The following is a 23813-nucleotide window of genomic DNA, read 5'->3' as shown; positions in this document are numbered from 1 at the left end:
TGAGGGTCCTGCAGCCTCCACATAGCCTGCTAAATTGGTTTTGTAGTTAGTTGTTCCCATTTTACTGCAGAGGAAACGGGCACAGAGAGGTTAAGAAACCAAGGTTACATATCTCATTAATGACAGAGCTGGGATTCAAATCTAACCAGTCTGATGTCAAGCGTTACCTGTCACCCACCACGCAGTGGTGTAGGACGCTTGGTCGATACCCACCACGCAGTGGCGTAGGACGCTGGTCGATACCCACCAGGCAGTGGCGTAGGACACTGGTCGATACCCACCACGCAGTGGCGTAGGACGCTGGTCGATACCCACCAGGCAGTGGCGTAGGACGCTGGTCGATACCCACCAGGCAGTGGCGTAGGACGCTGGTCGATACCCACCACGCAGTGGCGTAGGACGCTGGTCGATACCCACCACGCAGTGGCGTAGGACGCTGGTCGATACCCACCACGCAGTGGCGTAGGACGCTGGTCGATACCCACCACGCAGTGGCGTAGGACGCTGGTCGATACCCACCACGCAGTGGCGTAGGACGCTGGTCGATACCCACCACGCAGTGGCGTAGGACGCTGGTCGATACCCACCACGCAGTGGCGTAGGACGCTGGTCGATACCCACCACGCAGTGGTGTAGGACGCTGGTCGATACCCACCACGCAGTGGTGTAGGACGCTGGTCGATACCCACCATGCAGTGGTGTAGGACGCTGGTCATTACCCACCATGCAGTGGTGTAGGACGCTGGTCATTACCCACCAGGCAGTGGCACAGGATGCTGGCCGATCCCCACCACATAGTGGCACAGGACGCTGGCTGATAATTGTCAAGGTTGTGCTGCGCCGGCTCCCTTCCTTTTCTTCCTGTGTTTCCCGTTTGTTGTTAAGTGTCTTGAAGCACCTACTAGGTGTTGTGAGATTCTCACCTGTAAATCCTTAAGATGTATCTTTAAAAATATAGACATTAAAAACAAGGTCACAATGCCGTTTTCACACCTAACAGAATTAACAGCACTTTACCGGCGTCATCTCATCACTTTCAGCTTTCGCTCAGTTATTTGAAAATGTCATTTGATGGTGGCTTTGTTCAAATCAGGGTGTTAACACAGTCTGCTCTGTGCACTTGGTTATGTTTAAGATCAGGCCTAGAACAGTTCCTTCCCTTTCCTGCAGGCAGCCAGTGGTCTTGTAGAGAGGCCACATTCTCAATCCCATTACTGATTTGTTTAAGGGCAAATTTATGAGCCATGTGGAGGCATGTTGCCCATTTTAAGGTGTAAGAAGTGACCTCAGGTGGGCGCGGTGGCTCACGCCTGTAATTCCAGCACTGTGGGAGGCCGAGGCGGGCGGATCACCTGAGGTTAGGAAATCGAGGCCATCCTGGCCAACATGGAGAAACCCCATCTCTACTAAAAATACAAAAATTAGCTGGGTGTGGTGGGGCACACCTGTAATTCCAGCTACTCAGGAGGCTGAGGCAGGAGAATCGGTTGAACCTGGGAGGCAGAGGTTGTGGTGAGCCAAGATCACACCACTGTACTGCAGCCTGGGCAACAGAATGAGACTCTGTCTCAAAAAAAAAAGAAGTGACATCGTACTGAGCACTTCTGCCATCTCTAGGATCATTTTACATTATGTGGCATTTGATTGAAACGGAGGAAGAACTAGATCTTTAGGGTGGAACTGAGCTTCCTGGTTTTATGGGGCCTGTGGTGTGGCTGAGTGCGGCGGGGGCCTGGGACTGGAGGAGGCGCACAGCTGAGGCTGGCTCTGGGCCCTTCTTCCTGCCTGTGAGGCAGTCTTGTTGGTCAGCAGCCTTGTGGTTTCTGACCGTGAATTTTCATCTTAATTTGCTCCATATTAAACGCAGGGAAAGAGTAGATGTTTTCCAGTTTCACTCGGGCAGGTAGAGGCTGTAAGTCTCCACAGGGCTGTGCTCTGAACCTTGTGCCAGTCAGCAGCCCAGCCACAGTGGAGACGCGCCCAGCACACAGGAGGGAGCTGTTAGCACAGGAGGCTGGCGAGCAAGTGACCAGGCACAAGGCCCCAGGGTGCCCTCGACCTGGCGAATCTCCTGGAAGGCAGGCCGTCAGCTCGGCAGGCCCAGGAACTCGGTGTTGCAGGTAAACCAGATTGTTGCAATTGTACTCTCAGTCTCAAAGGAGACGATAGATAAACTAGAGCATCAGCTATTAGTGGCGGTAAGAAAGGCAAGTAGCCGTCTCCAGCTTGAGTGCCCTTAGAGCAGATACCCTCTGGCCTCACACTCGCCGGTTACGTCAAGGCACCCTTTCTGGTCATGGCTACTTTGTGGTTTTGGACCTGAAAGGCTCTAAAGAGACAGGTTTTGGCTGGTGGGAATTTGGAGTTGTGGTGGTTTTTGCAGGCAGGTGCTCACCCCTGTGCACCTGCATTGCCGGCCACCCGGCCCCACGTGCCTCCGCTCGGTACGTGTTTCTTCTGTAGGGAGCATTAGCCTGCTCACGTTCCTGGTCTGCTGATCTTCTCTGTTGGTCCAGTTCCATGAGGGTACAGACCACAGCCATGGAGCCCAGGCCTTGGTGGCAAGTGAGTCCCAGTGCTTGGGTTGCTGTTAGATCTGTGTGTTGGGCCTGTGCTGGGAGCACGGATAGGGCCCTGGAGCTGGGGTTTGCTCTGACCCCTGCTGGCAAGGGGAAGAAGGGCAGCACCAAGAGCTTTGCTTTCCTTGTCTCTCGCCACAGACTGCACCACCCTGAAACTCGGCAGCTGAAACAACAGTAGTCATGTGTCACCCCTTTCAGGGGACAGGAATTCAGACGGCACAGAGGAGGTGACTTTCTTTTGGTCCGTGAGTCTAGGGTCTCAGCTGGAAGACTCGAATATGGGGGTGTTGTTAGTGTGGGCTGCGTCCTTTCACGTCTGGTGGCCAGTGCTAGTTAGTGGGTTGTTGGCTAGGGCACCCATGTGTGGCCTCCCAGGTGGCGTGGGCCCCTCACACGCAGTGGCTGGGCCGCACAGAGCAAGCAAGCAAGGCAGGGCTGCGTTGAGGCCACAGTCTGTGTCATGGGCTGCCACTTCTGCCACATACTTTAGTTCCAGGCAGTTAGGTCCACCCAGGCAAAGGAGAGGGGTACCGACCCACCTCTCGATGGAGGAGTCTCGGCGTGCTGCTGGAGTCTCGGCGTGCTGCTGGAGTCTCGGCGTGCTGCTGGAGGCACGTGAGGGACTGGCAGGTGTCTGCACTGGTTTTGCCATCTTTGGACAAATGCCGTAGTTGAAAGAACTAGACAAAGGCAACAGTAGGGACGGAGCCACCTTCGATTTTCTTTCTTTGCAGAGAGGCTCAATTAAGGGTTAAGCAGCAGATGGAAAGGGAATCTGTTCTGATATTTTAAAGTCCCTTAAATGTAATTTCTGGGACTACTTTGGATATTAATTGTTTTTTCCAAATTTAGGAACCAACTCTCCTTTTTCTGCCAAGGGAAAAAACAAAAAGACAAAAGAGGGAAAAGAAAATCTCTCAGATATTGAAAGGATTCATTCTTTTTCTCTCCACCCCTTTTGATAATTAGCTGGTGAAATTGGTATGTGGAAAATGGTTTAAAATTAGGGGGCGGGTAGAGAGCGCTCTTCATCTCATGAGTTTCCTGGACCGAAGTTGCTTCCCATCCTGGAGAAGCCATTTGGCATTGAAAGTTCTTTCTTGCTGTTGTTACCGTTCCCAAGGAGCAGATGAGTCTCCTTCCAGATCCTGGGCTTTCCTAAAGCAGAAAGGAGCAAATGGCAGATTGGAATGTGACATTTTTCTTCCTTTTAGAATAAAAAAGTCTCCACTGTTAGGATGGCAATCTTTTGTGTTGGCAGATTGAGAAGGCAATCTTTTGTGCCGGTTGTTGTGAAATGACGTTTTTAAATGTTGATAGCGTGTAGGATAGCCCAGCGGACCAGGGTATTTTCTTGTGGGGAAAAGGAATTTCCTTCTTATAGTCCCCCCAGGTGGTGAAAGGCAAACACCAGGTTCAGCTGTAGGATCATGAAGATACGTTTAAAGAGGCTGCACAAGGACGTTTCCTTCCATTTTCTTAATGTCTTGCCGTCATGGGGGTGTCTTTAAAGCTCGGTTAGATAGTATGTGAAAGTTGACACACCCTCCCAAAACCCACATGGCGGGTGGAAGTGTGCAGAGGCCACGCTGGGAAGAATACCAGGTCAGTTCCGTGGGAGGATGCCTGCGTCTTCCTTCTTTGCCTTCTGAGCTTGCGTGGTTCTCACTTGCAGTCGTGCCTTCTAGTGCCTCTGACCCAGAGGCACAGGACTGCAGAGCAGACCTCAGAGCTGGCCCTGTGAAAACAGTGCAGAGGCCGGGTGTGTGCGGGGCTCAGAAAACAGTGCAGAGGCTGGGTGCGGGGGCTCACGCCTGTGATCCCAGCACTCTGGGAGGCTGAGGCAGGCGGATCGCTTGAGGTCAGGAGTTAGAGATCAACCTGGCCAATGTGGTAAAACCCTGTCTCTACTAAAAGTACAAAAATTAGCTGGGCATGGTGGCACACACCTGTTAATCCCAGCTACTTGGGAGACCGAGGCAGGAGAATCGTGTGAACCTGGGAGGCGGAGGTTGCAGTGAGCCAAGATGGTGCCACTGCACGCCAGCCTGGACAACAGAGGTTGTCTGTTTCAAAACAAACAAAACCAGTGCAGAGTCTGAGATCCATGTGCCTGATTGTTGTAGCACTTGACCTCCGTGTTTCTGTGGGGGTCTCTGGTTCCAGGGCAGGCGCTCCTGGAGCACGTTTGCCCTGAGGGAGATCCCGCTCTGCCCACTGGGGTCGGCCGACCCGGCCTTGTGCTCACTGCACACGGGGTCGTACCGTTTACCCAGCATACTGTGTGAAGATTTTTTTGAAGCAGTTTTAAATTTCTGGTAACTTTAAAGATTTTTCTTGGCCGGGCGCGGTGGCTCAAGCCTGTAATCCCAGCACTTTGGGAGGCCGAGACGGGTGGATCACGAGGTCAGGAGATCGAGACCATCCTGGCTAACACGGTGAAACCCCGTCTCTACTAAAAAATACAAAAAACTAGCCGGGCGAGGTGGCGGCGCCTGTGGTCCCAGCTACTCGGGAGGCTGAGGCAGGAGAATGGCGTAAACCCGGGAGGCGGAGCTTGCAGTGAGGCAAGATCCGGTCACTGCACTCCAGCCTGGGCGACACAGCGAGACTCCGTCTCAAAAAAAAAACAAAAAAAACAAAAAAAGATTTTTCTTTTAGCCTCATATAGAAGGATACTTTTTGTGGTTAAAATCTTACTGTTGAGATTAGAAATTTTTCCTTTGGATCATTTATATTGTATTTGGTAAGTCAGAGTGAATATGTTGATAGAATATTCATTTCCAGAGTAGTTTCTATGGTTGCATCCTTGTAAAATAAAGCCAGATTACAAGAAGTCTTCAGTAATTAGTCTAACAAAGAGCAAAGCTCTCTGGAAAATGAGCAGAAGAACCCTGAGATAAGACGAATATTTTCTGCCTGTTAAGTTTTCCGTTCAGATGATTGTATCCATACAGCTCCTTTTCTGTAGTTTGACTTTCTGCGTAAAATGTGATTGCACATTCTGGTCCAAAGGCAGGATGGCAGTGTTGTGAGGGCGGTGTGGCTCACGGAGGCCTCACTCCCTGGCTTTGGCTCCAGCCTCCTGGTAGCGTGCAGAGACACAGTGTGGGAATGGAGGCCACTGCCACAGGCGCTGAGGATGATCGTTGTTTTTGGTTTGTCGGCAAAACGTGGACACGTTTTGTCTTACCAGCGTGTTGTGGAAAAGCAGGGATTGCCGTGGAAACTCCAAACTTTGGGAAAATAAATGATCGCTTCTGAGGTAACTGATGTAGATGTATTATTGTAGACATGGTAAACTACCTTATTCACCTTCACCTCCTGGTGGTATTGACTGGGTGGGTTGTAAAATGCCATTGTTTGCACTGTCTTTGGTAAACATGAAGGATCAGATGTCATCTCTTTAGTGGGTGAGAACGTCTCTGGAAGAACATTAAAGTTGCCTAATGCCAGGTATCACTGAAAGGATTTTTAAAGCTAGTGAGCAGGTTGCCAGGTTGTTCAAAGGTAGAGTAGGCAGGGAGGTGACTGGCTTTCCCCAGGGCCCAGATGGAGATGGGCAGGGGTCCTTCCTGCCAGCCTGGAGCCTTAGGTGCACCCTCAGTCCATTTCAGGGTCAGCCGGGGCCTAGGTGTACCGGCAGCCACGAAGCCACTGAGTCTTTTGTTCCTGACGTACTAGTGGCCAGGGTCGCCTCTGTTCTGCCGTCAACACAGTTCCATTGGTTCTTTTTCCTGTCTCTTTAAAATTTAAATTTATAAAATTATTTAAATATTTTTATGGGCTTGTCTTTGAATAATTTTTAACAGAGATTATCCGAAATATGTCTAGTCCTTATTTGTCTTTGAATTTTAGGAATCTTATAAAGGGCAGTGTCTCAGTTTCTAGGATCTTTCCCCCACTAGACATTGTTTATTTAAAAAAAAGAAGTCAGTAGCTTGGTAGAAATTGATGGGCAGGAGGCCACGCACTGGGAGCCTCACCTGCAGGGTGCGGGTGCGCCTTGTGCTTCCCTGTGGGGGACGGTGCCTCACCCCTCAGGTGGGCTGGTGGTGCGGGTGCTGGTAGGAGCCTCCCACAGGAGCAGGCAGTTGAACCCCGAAGGCACGCTGCCGTCTTCTCTGGGAACGTGATGCTGAGCTCTTCGTGAAAGTTTAATAATTTATCCTATATGTATAATAGAAATTGTTTTTTAAAAAAGCATCTAACATCAAATGTAGTACAATTAAGGATAACTGTATTATGGCATTATATTGGATGCATGGTTATTTCATATTAAATGACAATGGAGAAGTATCTACTTGTAGACGAAAAATAATACTGTCCTGTCAGCCGCAAGAATGAAATTCATTCAGTTAAAAATGTTGGGCTAGGCACGGTGGCTCACACCTGTAATCCCAGCCCTTTGGGAGACTGAAGCGGGTGGATCACTCGAGGTCAGGAGTTTGAGACCTGTCTGGCCGATGTGGTGAAACCCCATCTCTACTAAAAATACAAAAATTAGCCAGGCTCTAATTGATGTGCGCCTGTAATCCCAGCTACTTGGGAGGCTGAGGCAGGAGAATCTCTTGAGCCCAGGAGGCGGGATTGCGCCCCTGCACTCCAGCCTGGGTGACAGAGCAAGACTCGGTCTCAAAAAAAAAGGAAAAGAAAAAGAAAAGAAAATGTTGACCTGGTAGAGTGGTACATGCCTGTAGTCCCACCTATTGGAAGGCTGAAGTGGGAAGATCTCCTGAGCCCAGGAGTTGGAGGTTGCAGTGAGCTGTGGTTGCACCACTGCACTCCAGCCCGGGTGACAGAATGAGACCCTGTTTCTACAAATGAATGAATAGCAAGTGTGTATATGCTGCCTTTGTTTTTCCTACGGATTATGTTAAGTTGTGATTATTGCATGCTTATTTTATGATTACATTTAGAGGAAGAGACATACAAATAAAGTGATAGTGTTGTAAAAACTTGAAGCTTTTTATTTTAATCATGAAGAAAATCTCAGTTATGTAACCGTGTATCATCATGTGGAATAAAAAGCTTACTGTCTTCTGTGTTGCTAAAGAGAATTTGTGAGGTCACTAGCATGAACATAGCTACACACCAGTATTTACCTAAAGAATATATTTATCTTATGGACTTGGCATGTGAGTAGTTCTCCTATCCCTCTATCCCCTTTGGGTCTTATCTGAGCTGTGAACGTAACTGGGTGTCTCACGTCACGACAGCCTGTAGTGCCAGCCTCCAGGAGCTGCTCGCGTACTTGGCCCCCACATGCCTCATGGGGATCCCGCACAGGGTCTGAGTTCTGCTTCACTGTCTGGGGAACCTTTTCCCCTTCAGTTTTTGTGTCTGTCTGAACCCACCAATTACCATTTAAGGAAAAATCTTCACAAAGTGGGGAATATTCCTTTTTTCTCCAGCCACATCGGTGCCTTGGACAAGATATTAAAGGGGGCATTTGGAAGAAGAGAATGTTTTCTAGAAGGATGGTGGAGTCTAGCTCGAGCACGTCAAGTGTGTGCTGAGGTGGGCCTCATTAGTCCGCTGTTCTGCTTTTCTCAAAAGGCTTGATTTGTTGCTGTCGTGACCCATTTTGATTGTGGTTTGGGTAGGTTTTGCACCCCTACCGTGCCACCCCACCCTCCCTACCATAGCATTTCATCGCTTGACACTTAGATACTGTTCTAACTAGGATTTTGTTATAGGCTGTGGCATTGATGAGAATCTGGGTGGGTCCGTGAAGGAACTGTTCCTGTGATCAATTCTGGCTTTACAAGTCGTAGCTCTAGTTTTACTGTAAAAATGCCAGGTTTCCGGGTGTATTGGCTCGTTCTCACATTGCTATAAAGACATACCCGAGGCTGGGTAGTTTATATGGAAAAGAGGTTTAATCGGCTCATGGTTCTGTGGGCAGGCTGTATAGGTTTCTGCTTCTGGGGAGGCCTCAAGAAACTTAAAATCGGCCGGGCATGGTGGCTCAAGCCTGTAATCCCAGCACTTTGGGAGGCCGAGACGGACGGATCACGAGGTCAGGAGATCGAGACCATCCTGGCTAACCCGGTGAAACCCCGTCTCTACTAAAAAATACAAAAAACTAGCCGGACGAGGTGGCGGGCGCCTGTAGTCCCAGCTACTCGGGAGGCTGAGGCAGGAGAATGGCGTGAACCCGGGAGGCGGAGCTTGCAGTGAGCTGAGATCCGGCCACTGCACTCCAGCCTGGGCGGCAGAGCGAGACTCCGTCTCAAAAAAAAAAAAAAAGAAACTTAAAATCATGGCAGAAGGCCTAGGAGAAGCATATTTTCACATGGCCGGCAGGAGAGAGAAAGCGTGAAGGGAGAAGTGCTGCACACTTTCCAACAACCAGGTCTCATGAGAACTCACGCATGAGAACAGCAAGGGGGAGGTCCACCCCCATGATCCAGTCAGCTCCTACCAGGCCCCTCCCCCAGCACTGAGGATTACAGTTCAGCATGAGATTTGGGTGGGGACACAGAGCCAAACCAGGTAATTTTGCCCCTGACCACTCCCAAATCTCATGTCCTTCTCACATTTTGTTTTTTTGACGGAGTCTCACTCTGTCACCTAGGCTGGAGTGCAGTGGAGCTCACTGCAACCTCCGCCAGGCTCAAGTGATTCTGCTGCCTCAGCCTCCTGAGTAGCTGGGATCACAGGCGTGTGCCACCACGATGTATAGATTTCCATACATCCTGTGAAATCTAGGTGGAGGCTCCCAAGCCTCAACTCTTGCCCTGTGTGCCACCCGCTGGGTTAGCACCATGTAGAAGCCTTGGTAGCTGCCGGCTTGCACCCTTAGGTCAGTGTCCTGAGACGTATCTGGGGTGCTTTCAGCCACCACTGGAGCTGAAGTGGCTGTGATGCTGGACACCATGTACTGAGGTTGCACAGAGCAGCAGGGCCCTGGGCCTGGCCCACAAAACCATTCTTCTTTCTTAGGCCTCCAGGCCTGTGATGGGAGGGGCTGCTGCAGAGGTCTCCGAGGCATTTTCCCCATTGTCTTGGCTATTAACATTCAGCTCCTCATGGAAATTTCTGTAGCTGGCTTGAACTCCTTCCCTGAAAAACGGGCTTTTTTTCCTACCACATGGTAGGGCTGCAAAATTTCCACACTTTTATGCCGTGCTTCCCTTTTAAATATAAGTTCCAGTTTCAGATACTCTCTTCGTGCATGCACATGAGTGATACTGTTAGAAGCAGCCAGGCCACATCTTGACTGCTTTGCTACTTAGGAATCTCTTCCACCACATACCCTAAATCATCTCTCTCAAGTTCAAAGTTCCACAGGTCCCTAGAGCAGGGGCACAGCACCGCCTGTCTCTTTGCTGAAGCGAGAGCGACCTTTACTCCAGTTCCGAATAGGTTCCTCATCTCCATCTGAGACCTCCTCAGCCTGGACTTCATTGTCCATATCACTATCAGCATTTTGGTCAAAACCATTCAAAAAGCCTGTAGGAAGTTCCAAACTTCCCGTCGTCTTCTGAGCCCTTCAGACTGTTCGAACTTCTGCCCATTACCCAGTTCAAAGCTGTTTCGGTATCTTTATAGCAATGCCTCACTTCTCTAGTGCCAATTTTCTTTATTAGTCTGTTCTCACACTGCTATAAAGACATACCTAAGACTGGGTAATTTATAAAGAAAAGGGGTTTGATCGGCTTGTGGTTCCTTGGACTGTATAGGCTTCTGCTTCTAGGGAGGCCTCAGGAAACTTACAGTCATGGTGGGAGGGCAAAGGGGAAGCGAGCACATCTTACCTGACCCTCAGGATGAAGAGAGCGCAAAGGAGGAAGTGCCACACACTTTCCAACAACCAGATCTTGTGAGATCTATCACGAAAACAGCAAGGGGGACGTCTGCCCCCGTGGTCCAGTCACCTCCTGTCATGCCCCTCCCCCAGTATTTGGGATTACAGTTCAACATGAGATTTTGGTGGGGACACAGAGCCAAACCATATCACTATGTGTCTGTAAACAGTGAGGTTATGATATGACGTCAGCTCCGCAGCCTGTAGGGAAATGTGGGGGAGGGAGGAGCTCACCGAGCTCGGGACTTGGAGGGAAGGACTGGGCCACTTGGTTCTCATAAACAAGCAGGACCAAGACTGGAGGCTTCTGGCCTTGCCCTGGTCGTAGATTCTGAGGATTTTCTGTTGGTTTTAATTTAAAAAAATAAGGACAGTTAAGATAGTGGGTTTTTTTTTTTAAATGGTATTTAAGAAGAACAGAGTTTTAGGACTAAAATGAGTTCTGTATTTTTATTCAGAGAGGAGTATCCTTGGGTACATCCCTTGGCCGTTTGTCTTGGTCCTTCAGTTCAGTTTGCAAGAATCTTCATTATTGCTGCTTGGTGTCCTCTCTTTACTTTCATCCTTTTATCTTTTTATTTAGGATTTTGTATTTAAAAAGCCCTTAAATTGAAAGAAGCATCAGAATTCCTGGAAATCCCAGTCTCTGGGAGGGAATTTACCTTCCTCCTTCCTTCCCTCCCTCCTTTCCTTCCTGCCTTCTTTCTTTTCTTCCCTTTCCTTTCTTTCTTCCTCTCTTTCCTTCCCTCCCTCCTTTCTTTGTTCCTTCCTTCCTTTTATTTCTTTCCTCCTTTCCTTCCTTTGTTTCTCCCCTCCCTCCCTCCCTTTTCTATTTTTTCTTCTTTTGACAGGGTCTTCCTCTGTTGCCCAGGCTGGAGTGCAGTGGTCCAACCACGGCTCCCTGCAGCCTTGACCTCCCGGGTTCAAGGGAACCTCCCACCTCAGCCTCCCAAGTAGCTGGGACTACAGGTGTGTGCCACCACCTCTGGCTAGTTTTTGAAAGTTGTTTGTAGAGATGGGGTCTCACTGTTTTGTCTAGGCTGTTCTCGAACTCCTGGGCTCAAGCAGTCCTCCAGCCTTGACCTCTCAAAATGCTGGGATTGAGCCAGTGCTCCGGCCTGGGAGTTCATTTAACTTGAGTTTGGAAGTCAGACATGAAATCTCCTGAAAGTTCTTGAGTTTGGGCAAATGTACTGAGGATAAGAAGAACCTTCAAGGAGCTGGGTTTTTCTGGACTTGTCGTAATGTGATTTTTAAGTGGCCAGAACTGAAGCCAGTGTTTCGGAGTTGGAATGTGTGCATGCTTCCTGTTCATGCTTTGCACACACTAGTTTTGTTCTCTTACCCGCCATCCTGGTGTCTACTCTACATTGTGCACAAATTGTGACACTAAAAACACAAGGTCTGTTGCTCAGGTGGAAATGGACTGGTCGTTTTGCTGGGCGGGCGCAGAGGTCGGGCTGGCTCTGTGGATAGCAGGTGCAACCCACGTGGAAGGGGAGGAGGGTCTCCTGACTGAGCAAGAAGCCCCAGGTCTGCTGTCCTCCCCGGGTAGGTTTGGAGTAGGCACTGCACTCTGTCTCTTGTTGCTGTGAGGTTGGGGGATGGCCCTAGAGGGCCATGGGATCTTGGGGCCCTAGAGGCCTGTGGCAGTCTTGGGGCTGTGGGGTCTGGACCAGCCCTGCCCTGGCACCTGTACTGACCAAGAGAGGCCCACGGTCCCCTCCTCTCCTCATGGCTCTGGAGCTCCTGTCAACCTCTGAAAAGTGAGTTGCAATGCCTCCCTCTCCTGGACTTCCGAATTGCGAGGTGGGGAAGGTCCAGGCCATTCTTCCTGGGGTGGACCTGGACCCCTGACCTCTGCCTGGGCTCCTCTGCCTTGTGGGTGGGGGGGCGTCACTAGGGGCGTGGCATCATCAGGGGTGGGGCTGGGCTCTGCCAGTCAAGGCACACGGGGCCATGGCAGGGCAGGGCGCATGGAGCTGGCCTGGCCTGGGCGTCGGTGGGATCCTGGGCCGTCTGGGGGAGTTGCAGGTTGGGGCTCCTGGGGGAAATGCAGATGATTTTTTTCTGGAATTTCCTGGCCACGCTTCCTGGACTGGGCGGAGCTTCTGCGGTGCGGGGTCTGAGTCCCTGCGGCTTGCTCTCTCCCACTAGGTGGATGTTGTCAGTGGAAAGGTCTCGATTTAGGATACATAAAACACAGTTTTGTTTTAACTAATTCATTTCGTTTTGCTTAGATCAAGGAGAAGGAATAATGTGCTAGGCTGAATGATTGAGATGAGACAGCATTTCTGTCACTGTTACGAATAGGAGCTCTTCCTCTCCTTTTAAATTTATTTTTGACACGGAGTCTCACTGTGTCACCCAGATTAGAGTGCAGTGGTGCGATCTTGGCTCACTGCAACCTCCGCCTCCCGGGTTCAAGCGATTCTCCTGCCTCAGCCTCCCGAGTAGCTGGGATTACAGGCGCCCGCCACCGCGCCCGGATAATTTTTATATTTTTAGTAGAGATAGGGTTTTGCCATGTTGGTCTCGAACTCCTGACCTTGTGATCCACCCGCCTCGGCCTCCCAAAGTGCTGAGATTGCAGGCATGAGCCAGCGCACCCAGCCTGTCATTTACATTTGTATTGTAAACTAATTTGTTCTTAATCGGGAGGTTTCATAAACTCCTAGAATCCATCAGCCCTAAGGAGACTTGGCAGTACTGCTCCCAGGGCTGTTCTCCGAAGCCAGCCTGTGATGCTTCAGCCCCGAGGGGCAGCCCCTGGGCCACAGAAGCAGCATCCCTTGCTAGGAGAAAATCTTCCCAAGCCTCCTGGAAGTCAGGAGAGGCCGTGGTTCTGGAGGAGAGGGTGGAGCCGCTGCCTTGCAGAACCTGCTCTATCTGCTTCTGCCGGGCCTCCCTCCTCCTCCTCGGTGTCCCCTTTTCCTTTCACCTCTGCCCTGGGCCGTCCTCAGCTGTCCCTTAATGGAAGGGAGCACTGGGGATGCTACCGACCAGCCAGAGGCATCTGTGCTGTGTTTCTGGACCTAACACTGGTGTGAGGACTGGCTTGTTGGTCAGCGCTTGTCAGAGGATTCCTGAGTGCAGTTGAATTGGACACACAGCAGAATAGTGGATAATTCTAGATATTATTTGGTAGTGTGTTACATAGCATTCTTAAACATTTTTTCAAAAGATTACACAACTTAATTTCATGGGTAGGATTTGTGGCTGGTGGTGGTGATGAGGACTGTGAGATGGAGTGGGGTTTGGCAGGTGCCTTCAGGAGGGGACAGCATGTGAGGGCCACAGCTCATGCCCGAAAATGTCTGTAGACCCCGGCAGCTTCACGAGGTCTGCCTGCCATGCTCCACGAGGTCTGCCTGCCATGCTCCACCCGGGCTCATCTCAGGCCAGGAGACCTTGTCGGCAGAGCCGTGCCGTGGCAGGCGGGTGTCTTTGGTGGGCCTCAAGGCCCTAGTCTTAAAAGTATTGAGGGCCCCAGAGGGCTCTTGTTAATTGGGCTGTATCTAATGATAGATACTGTAAAAGAAATGAAAACTGAAAAGTTAAAAATCACATAATTTTAAAAAAACAATAAACACATAGCATTTTATTTACATGTTAGGGAAAACAGCAGTGTCTATGAAAAGTACTTTTTCTGAATGAAAAAACTCAGTTGGGTGGCATTGTTTTCCATGTTGGTCCATCTCTGTCACGTCTGGCTAATCCAAGAGACAGCTGGATTTAAGATCGGCTTCTGCACCCAGCCTGAGGTGATACTGTCTGATAGGAGAAAATCTGGCCTTACGTAGACTGTGGTTGGCAAGGGAGAAGTATTTCGATATCTTTTCAGATAATTGCAGCTGTTCTGCTTTGATACGGCACCAAGACTCAACAAGGTGAAACTGTGCCCGTGGCCTTCTTCCTCTGTGGCGTGAAAGCCCGTCTTGATGCATCTTTTGCCTGTGCGTGATTTTGAATATTAGGCACTGGGTGTTTGGGGAATGTTGGCTCACCTTGTTATGAAGATCTTCCCCATGTTGACACGTTTTATTATATGGTATCAAAAATCGTAGTCACTAATGATCCTTTCATGTAATAAGAAAAGTCATAACTACGGGAAACTTTCAAACTGATAAGGACGGATACACATTTACGTCTGTTTTGAAAATTCAAAAGGTAGAGTTTTAACACTGGCAACAGATACTACTGGTTGTTTTCTTTGAGGCTCACTCTGTTTTGTGGAAATGTCTGCCAGATATCCAGGCCTGAGTGGCAGGTCCAGGCCTGAGTGGCATATCCAGGTCTGAGTGGCATATCCAGGTCTGAGTGGCATGTCCAGTCCTGAGTGGCATGTCCAGGCCTGAATGGCAGGTCCAGATCTGAGTGGCATGTCCAGTCCTGAGTGGCATGTCCAGGCCTGAGTGGCATGTCCAGGCCTGAGTGGCATATCCAAGTCTGAGTAGCATAGATTTTGCCAGTTGTTCTTTTAAGTGAAGATGCTCTGTGAGTGAGGAAAGCTTCCGGTTCCACCCAGCCATTGCGCCTGGCCTGCTGCCTGCCCCCTTCCTCTGATGTAGAACACTGGAGAGCTGTGCTCAGAGGCCACCATCTCACTGCCTCATCCAGGGCATTCTCAGGCGAGCCCCCCAAGTGCCTAGTGGGCAAGAGTTCAGGTGCTGGTATACACTTTGGTGTCCTGACCTGGTCGATGCTAAGGGGCTGATACCCCCGCTTGGGTACCGTCTGCGGAAATATCAACACAGTGAAAAAGAAAATTGAGGTCCTAGTATTATTATGAAAATAGGTTTGACCTCCTGGACTCCTGGAAGGATTGCAGGGGTCCCCGGAGAACTCCTGTTGGGGTAGGTGTGAAGAGTGCAGGCTGAGCTGGCTGGCATACAGCTGTGATGGACCAGGAAAGGTAGCGTGCCCTGCATGTTCGAGGGCTGGCACGAGCAGCTTGGCTGCCTGGCCCCAGCTTGGCAGTGGGAGATCGGGGGTGGGAGGTGGGTACCTGGGCCTCCCTGCCTTACTGTGATGGGGCGGGCTGTGCACCGTTGCTAAGACCAGCTCCTGGGGAAGGTGATGCAGTTAAGTCAGGTGTTACCAAGTCAGCCCGGAGGCCCCCAGGTCAGGGATCTGAGCCCTGAAAAGCAGTAGCCACATCTGGGCACAGGTAGGGGCTGGCCTGGTGTCTGCTTTGTGGGGAGGAGGCGTCTGTTGAGAGGCTCTGTTGTTGACGCATTTTCTCATCCAGACGCTGGACACCCAGGTTTTTGCAACCTCTTATACTTTTTACTTGTTGATAGTCAAAGATGGAAACGGGGCGTGGTTGGCCTCCTGCAGCTGTCTGACTGGCTGCTCCTGGTGACCTTGGGCAGGTCTCTGCATCTCCTCGTCTGGTCGTGGACTCCTGGAGCCCCAGGTGTGCCTCGCTCACTTGTTGCTGTTTTATCTGCCCCCGAGGCTTCCTGCCCACTTCCAGCTTCCGGTGGCCTCAGCAGAGGGGTTTCTCCAGTATCACATCACCAGGCTGGGGTGTCAGCCTGACAGTTCCCACTTGCAGTCTGGCCTCTCAGACTGCCCAGAGCAGTCAGCAGCCTTCTTCCAAAGCCCCCAGCTGTGGGCGGGGCGTTGGCAGATTCCCTGCCGTCTTCTCATGGACTCCGTGGCCCTGCTTCTGCGTCAGGAGGGGCCTGGCTAGAGTGTTTTTTGTGTTTATGTTCACTTCTCCAACCAGACTCTTAAGCTTCTTGGAGGCAAGGATTTTTTTGTTAAAAAAAAAAATTACGTCCAAGTATCACCCAAGTGCTTGGGTGGTACCTCTCATCCCAGGACTTTGGGAGGCCGAGGCGGGCAGATCACTTGAGACCAGGAGTTTGAGACCAGCCTGGCCAACATGGCGAAACCCCCATCTCTATTGAAAACACAAAAATTAGCCGGGCGTGGTGGCGGGCGCCTGTAGTCCCAGCTACTTGGGTGGCTGAGGCCTGAGAATCGCTTGAACTGTGGAAGCAGAGGTTGCAGTGAGCCGAGATCACGCCACTGTACTCCAGCCTGGACAAGAGAGTGAACTCTGTCTCAACAACAAAAAAAAATTTAAGAGGCCTTGTATAATATACAACTCTACATAGTAGATGCTCAATCTCAAACATTTAGTGATTTAAGTTTCCTACTGAATTTTCTTGATTTATTTCTATAATTTTTTGTAGGAGGTTGGACATTTGAAATATGTGAGAAATATTTCAGCAGCAGAATGCATTTTGAAATAAATTGTAACATTCCTGTAACAGAGCCAAAATAGTTCAGATATCTAATTATGTAAATAATACACGAATGTGTTCTTACTGTTAAAAAACTGTCTCCAAAAATAGAAATACAGGAGAAGTTTCCCTGGGCTGTATTCTGAATGTCAGTTCTTCTGGAGGCGACTGTAGCCAGCTGGCAGGAGGAGTGACTGTCCAGCAGCTCATAGTGAATGTTGTCATGAAGATTTTTTGACTTTTTCCAAATGATGTCCATTTGGAAAAGCGGCCTCCCGCTGAACCCGGCTGACGTCTGTTGTTTCTCTCTAACAGGCAGTTCCGGCGAGGGGGGAGCCTCAGCAGGATTGCTGTGTGAAAACCGAGCTGCTGGGAGAAGGTGAGGGCGGTGTGCACCGAGGGACAGGAGCAGCGCCTCCCTCCAGACTAGAAAACCTGCTGTTCTTCCTCTCTTATTTGTCCCCATCTTCTGACTTTCTTTGCTTTACCTAGGTGTATGTTGTAGTTTCTAATATATCCCATTCCTACATAGACACAGTTGCACAGACACACACAAAAGCTCTGCCGGAAAAGGAACACATTTGTCAAAGTATGAAAAGCAAAAATCCTGCATATCCTTGTCTTAAAGTACACCCAGAAAGTTAAAAGTGAGTGGCCACACAAATGTTTATAGCAGCATTGTTCACGTCACCCAAAACCGGAGACACTCCGGCGTCCTCAGTTGATAAGGAGCTGGATGAACAGATTGTGGTGCATCCACACAGTGGGACAGCGGTCAGCAGCCCAGAAGAGCATACAGCGTGACTCACGCCGCACCGTGGATGAAGCTTGTGCACGGTTTGTTAAGTGAAGGAGGCCAGACCCAAAGGGCCAAAACTGCATGACTCCAATTTTATGGCAGAGACTTGGAGAACAGCAGTGGTCACCAGGAGGTGGAGGGAGCGGTATGGAAGCAAGTGTCTGCAGAGAGGCAGGGTGAGGGGAGGTAGGAGGAGGGGAGTTGGGGTGAGGGGAGTTGGCGGGGCTGCACCCCTCTGTCAGGCGTGGTGCACACGTGAGTCTTCAGGGTTCGTCTTCAGGGTTCGGATGTTGTTGTAGAGCCTGCACCACCGAGAGCGCCCCCAGGAAATGAGGGCACGTGGCGCCAGACGCGCTGTGCTGTCCACAGTGAAGGGAGAGCGGTGTTCGGCTGGACCCATGAGGCTGGCAGCTGTGGGAGCAGCTCCGGCACAGGACTTGCCTAAGGCTCTCCCAGCTGGAGGCTGCACCTCTCCAGACAGCGAGCAAGGCCTGGCCCCTCATGGACTGTGGGCTGTGGCCCCTGCCGTGTCCTTTCACCGTAGACGGCCTCTCTGTGCCTGTGGGTGCTTGTCCACCCACCGGCTGTGCACTGCTCTGACCGCTGCCTGCCTCTGCCGCCACTCCCAGCCGACCCTCCAGGGTGGCCCCCACCTCCCGTGCCATCCACCTCTTGCAGCCTGACTGGGTGTTTTCTTCCTGTTCTTTGGCCCCTTCCTGTTGCCGTCCTTTCTGTGTCTTTGAACTGTTTCTCCTGTTGGCTCCAGTGCCCTCCTGCTCTTCCCTCTTCTCTCCCTGGTCACACCTCCTTTGGCCTTTCTAGTGGAACTTGTTTCCTACATGACACCAGATGCCACAGGCACCAGGTTATTCCATTACCCTTTAGGCTCTGCCTGTGCCCTGTTTCCTTACCCACTGCCACTGAGCCACGGCCTGATGCACCCTGGGGGAACTGCTGGACCCCCACAGTGGCTGCCCCATCTTGCTTTCCCTGAAGCAGTTGTGAAGGGCTCCAGGTTCTCCACGTCCTCGCCACCATTTCTTAGTGTCTGTGGCTGTCCTGGCAGGTGTGAAGTGGCATCTCTTTGTGGTTTTGGTTTGCGTTTTCCTGATGGCCAGTGATGTTGAGCATCATTTCATGTGCTTATTGACTGCCTTTAGATCTTCTTTGGAGAAATATCTCTTCAGATCCTGTGATTTCAAATTGGATTGATTTTTATTTTTTTTATTTTTTTATTTTTTTTATTTTTTTGAGACGGAGTCTCGCTGTGTCTCCCAGGCTGGAGTGCAGTGGCGTGATCTCGGCTCACTGCAAGCTCCGCCTCCCGGGTTCACGCCATTCTCCCGCCTCAGCCTCCCAAGTAGCTGAGACTACAGGCGCCCGCCACCACGCCCGGCTAGTTTTTTGAATTTTTAGTAGAGACGGGGTTTCACCATGTTAGCCAGGATAGTCTCGATCTCCTGACCTCGTGATCCACCCGCCTCGGCCTCCCAAAGTGCTGGGATTACAGGCTTGAGCCACCGCGCCCGGCCTGGATTGATTTTTATTGTTGAGTTTTCAGAGTTCTTTATATAAGCAGGAGTCCCTTATCAGCCATGGGATTTGCAGATATTTTCTTCCAGTCTGTGGCTTGTCTTTCCCCTTTCTTGATGATGTCCTTTGAAGTACAAATATTTTTAATTTTGATGCAGTCCAACTTACCGTTTTTTTTTTTTTTTCCTTTCAGTTGCTGGTGCTTTTGTTCTAACACCTAAGAAATCATTACTTAATAGAAGGTCACAAAGATTTACATTTGTTTTTTTTTTCTTCTTGGAGTTTTCTCTCTTTTATCTAGGTTTTCGATCAATTTTGAGTTAATTTTTGTCTGTGGTTTGAAGTGGGGGTCCCACTTTATTCTTTTGCAAGTTGATAATCAGTTGTCCCAGCGACATTTATGGAAAATACTTTTCTTCCCCATTGAATTGTTCTTGCACCCTCGTTGAAAATCAGTTGGCTTTAAATGTGAGAGTTTATTGTAGGATTTTCTTTTCTTTAGACAGGGTCTCCCTCTATAATCCAGGCTGGAGTGTGATCATGGCTTACTCTAACCTCCATCTTCCTGGGCTCAGGCAGTCCTACCACCTCAGCCTCCCAAGTATGCTGGGACCATAGGTGTGAGCCACCACACCACACTAATTTTTTTTTTTTTTTTTTGAGACAGAATCTCGCTCTGTTGCCCAGGCTGGAGTGCAGTGGCGTGACCTCGGCTCACTGCAAGCTCCGCCTCCTGGGTTCCCGCCATTCTCCTGCCTCAGCCTCCTGAGTAGCTGGGACTACAGGCACCTGCCACCACGCCCGGCTAATTTTTTATATTTTTTAGTAGAGATGAGATTTCACGGTGTTAGCCAGGATGGTCCCGATCTCCTGACCTTGTGATCCGCCTGCCTTAGCCTCCCAAAGTGTTGGGATTACAGGCGTGAGCCACTGCACCCAGGGTTTCTTTTTTTTTTTTTTTTAAAAGAGACACTGTCTCCCTATGTTGCCCAGGCTAGTCTTGAACTCCTGGGCTCAAGTGGTCTGCTGTCTTCGGCCTCCCAAAGTGCTGGGATTACAGGCGTGAACCACCGTGCCTGGCCCATAAGTATTATATTTTTCAGTGATATTTTAAAAGAATTGTTTTAAAAATTCTTTTTCATTTTGATTGTTGATACTGTAGAGAAATACAATTGATTGGGCACAGTGGCTCTTGCCTGTAATCTCAGCACTTTGGGAGGCCGAGGCAGGCGGATCACCTGAGGTCAGGAGTTCAAGAGCAGCCTGGCCAATATGGTGAAACCCCGTCTCTACTAAACATACGAAAATTAGCCTGACGTGGTGGCGGGCGCCTGTAATCCCAGCTACTTGTGAGGCTGAGGCAGGAGAATCACTTGAACCTGGGAGGCGGAGGTTGTGGTGAGCAGAGATCATGCCATTGCTCTCCAGCCTGGGCGACAGAGCGAGACTCCATCTTAAAAAAATAAAAGAAATAAAATTGATTTTTGTATATTTATCTTACATCCTGTAACCTTGCTAAACTTGTTTATTAATTCTAATAATTTATACTTCCTTGGGAATTTCTGTATAAAAGCTTGTGTCATCTTTAGGGCTCATTTGGTTTCTTCCATTCCAATCTGTATACCTTTTATTTGTGTTTCTTCCTTATGGCCCTACTTTGAATCTCCAGTACAGGGTTGAATAGAAGTGGCAAGACCGGACATCCTTGTCTGGTTTCTGATCTTAGGGAGAAAGCGTCCAGGGTTTCACCTTTAAGTGTGATGTTAGCTGTAGGTTTTTCATAGATGCCCTATGTCAGGTTGAGGGATTTTTCTTTTCTTAGCAAACTGTTTGCTAAGTGTTTTGACCATGAAGGGGTGTTCATTTTTTCCTGTCTCATGAGATGCTTATGTGGTTTTGTCCTTTTGTTCTATTGATATTTGGCATATTAATTCATTAAGCTATTAAGCCAACCTTGCATTTCTAGGGTTAAATCCCCACTTGTTCATGGTGTTTAATCCTCCTCACCAATTTTTTTTGTTGTTGGTGTTGGAGGGGAGCTGGATTCAGTTTGCTTTTATATATATATATATATATATATATATATATATATATATATATATATATATATATATTTTTTTTTTTTTTTTTTTTTTTTTTTTTATGAGATCTGTCACCTGGGCTGGAGTGCAGTGGTGCAGTCAGCTCACTGAAGCCTTCACCTCCTGTGCTCAAGCGATCCTCCTGCCACAGCCTCCTGAGTGTCTGGGACTACAAGTGTGCGCCTCCATGCCCGGCTAATTTTTTTATTTTTGGTACTGACAGAGTCTCACTATGTTGCCCAGGTGGGTCCTGAACTCCTGGGTTCAAGCGATCGTCCCTCCTTGGCCTCCCAAAGTGCTGGGATTACAGGCATGAGCCACTGCACCCAGCCTATAGATTCAATTTGAGGGGACTTGACAGCTTTGTAATGTCATACATTTAGGAGCATGAAATGCCCTCTATTTAACTTTTTTTTTCCCCCCAACACACTGGCTTTGAGTAATCTTGGCAAATTTCCTAATACCCTTTGCAGTTTTCTCTACTTCTGTGAATGATACTTTCTTTCTTACATTTTCTAGGAAATGTTGATATAAGGAAATGCCTTTGATTTTGTAACATGATTTCAAATTCAGCAGTTGGGTTGTGCTCTTGTGTTTTACTTGCTCCTTGAGTCTGTTTTTAAGTAAATGATTTTGTCAACACAGGTGGGAACACTCCGCCCCTCACATTCCTCTTTCCCTTTGGTGTCACCTGCACTGCCTGTTTATGTCAGACACTGTAGTGGACATTGCGGTGATGTCGTGGCGGTGGGAGGACATTGTGGTGATGTCGTGGTGGGGGAAGGACATTGTGGTGATATCGTGGTGGGGGAAGGACATTGTGGTGATGTCGTGGTGGTAGGAGGACATTGTGGTGGTGTCGTGGTGGTGGGAGGACATTGTGGTGATGTCGTGGTGGGGGGAGGACATTGTGGTGGTACCGTGGTGGGGGGAGGACATTGTGGTGATGTCGTGGTGGGGGGAGGACATTGTGGTGGTGTCGTGGTGGGGGGAGGACATTGTGGTGGTACCGTGGTGGGGGGAGGACATTGTGGTGATGTCGTGGTGGGGGGAGGACATTGTGGTGGTGTCGTGCCGTGGTGGGGGGAGGACATTGTGGTGATGTCGTGGTGGGGGGAGGACATTGTGGTGATGTCGTGGTGGGGGGAGGACATTGTGGTGGTGTCGTGGTGGGGAGGACATTGTGGTGGTGTCGTGGTGGGGGGAGGACATTGTGGTGGTGTCGTGCCGTGGTGGGGGGAGGACATTGTGGTGGTCCTGTGGTGGGGGGAGGACATTGTGGTGGTGTCGTGGTGGGGGGAGGACATTGTGGTGGTGTCGTGGTGGGGGGAGGCCATTGTGGTGGTTTTGTGCCACGGTGAGGGGAACAAATTGTGGTGGTGCTGTGGTGGGGGGAGGACATTGTGGTGATGTCGTGGTAGGGGGAGGACATTGTGGTGGTGCCATGGTGGGGGGAGGACATTGTGGTGGTGTCATGGTGGGGGGAGGACACTGTGGTGATGTCGTGGTGGGGGGAGGACACTGTGGTGGTGTCGTGGTGGGGGTAGGACATTGTGGTGGTTTTGTGCCATGGTGGGGGGAGGACACTGTGGTGGTGTCGTGGTGGGGGGAGGACATTGTGGTGATGCCGTGGTGGGGGGAGGACATTGTGGTGGTTTTGTGCCATGGTGGGGGGAGGACATTGTGGTGATGCCGTGGTGGGGGGAGGACATTGTGGTGGTTTTGTGCCATGGTGGGGGGAGGACATTGTGGTGGTGCTGTGGTTGGGGGAGGACATTGTGGTGGTGTCATGGTGGGGGGAGGACACTGTGGTGATATCGTGGTGGGGGGAGGACACTGTGGTGATATCGTGGTGGGGGGAGGACACTGTGGTGGTGTCGTGGTGGGGGGAGGACATTGTGGTGATGCCGTGGTGGGGGGAGGACATTGTGGTGATGTCATGGTGGGGGGAGGACACTGTGGTGATATCGTGGTGGGGGGGAGGACACTGTGGTGCTGTCGTGGTGGGGGGAGGACATTGTGGTGATGCCGTGGTGGGGGGAGGACATTGTGGTGGTTTTGTGCCATGGTGAGGGGAACAAATTGTGGTGGTGCTGTGGAGAGCGGGGCCTGCAGCCAGTGACACTCCTTTCTCCTCTGTTGGCAGAGACACCTATGGCTGCCGATGAAGGCTCAGCAGAGAAACAGGCAGGAGAGGCCCACATGGCTGCGGACGGTGAGACCAACGGGTCTTGTGAAAACAGTGATGCCAGCAGCCATGCAAATGCTGCAAAACACACTCAGGACAGCGCAAGGGTCAACCCCCAGGATGGCACCAACACACTAACCCGGATAGCGGAAAACGGGGTTTCAGAAAGAGACTCAGAAGCAGGGAAGCAAAACCACGTCACTGCCGATGACTTTGTGCAGACTTCTGTCATCGGCAGCAACGGATACATCTTAAATAAGCCGGCCCTGCAGGCCCAGCCCTTGAGGACTACCAGCACTCTGGCCTCTTCGCTGCCTGGCCATGCTGCAAAAACCCTTCCTGGAGGGGCTGGCAAAGGCAGGACTCCAAGCGCTTTTCCCCAGACGCCAGCCGCCCCACCAGCCACCCTTGGGGAGGGGAGTGCTGACACAGAGGACAGGAAGCCCCCGGCCCCTGGCGCCGACGTCAAGGTCCACAGGGCACGCAAGACCATGCCGAAGTCCGTCGTGGGCCTGGTAATTTTGTGTCTTCTCTTGCTGTTTCCTTTTTCCCATCTCTTT

At 50.4% G+C, this 23813-nt stretch overlaps 1 protein-coding gene across 40 annotated transcripts in view; it reads left to right on the top strand.

Moving 5' to 3' along the window:
* EHMT1 (euchromatic histone lysine methyltransferase 1) overlaps positions 1 to 23813 on the top strand; it is a 229481-nt gene that overhangs the window by 81879 nt on the left and 123789 nt on the right. For 21 of the 40 annotated variants that reach the window (XM_077966802.1, XM_077966769.1, XM_077966768.1 and 18 more), the window contains 2 exons: positions 16968 to 17031; positions 23212 to 23768. In XM_077966802.1, coding sequence (XP_077822928.1) covers positions 16968 to 17031; positions 23212 to 23768 — 621 coding nt within the window. Of the gene's footprint in view, positions 1 to 1800; positions 2121 to 2692; positions 2810 to 16967; positions 17628 to 23211; positions 23769 to 23813 lie in introns of those variants that run through there. The other 19 variants (XM_077966801.1, XM_077966790.1, XM_077966781.1 and 16 more) reach the window with 7 other exon arrangements.

The sequence above is a fragment of the Macaca mulatta genome, chromosome 15, assembly GCF_049350105.2.
Source record: "Macaca mulatta isolate MMU2019108-1 chromosome 15, T2T-MMU8v2.0, whole genome shotgun sequence".
NCBI lineage: Eukaryota > Metazoa > Chordata > Mammalia > Primates > Cercopithecidae > Macaca > Macaca mulatta.
The sequence above is the reverse complement of the archived record's forward strand: the minus strand, read 5'-3'. Positions and strand labels throughout refer to the sequence as shown.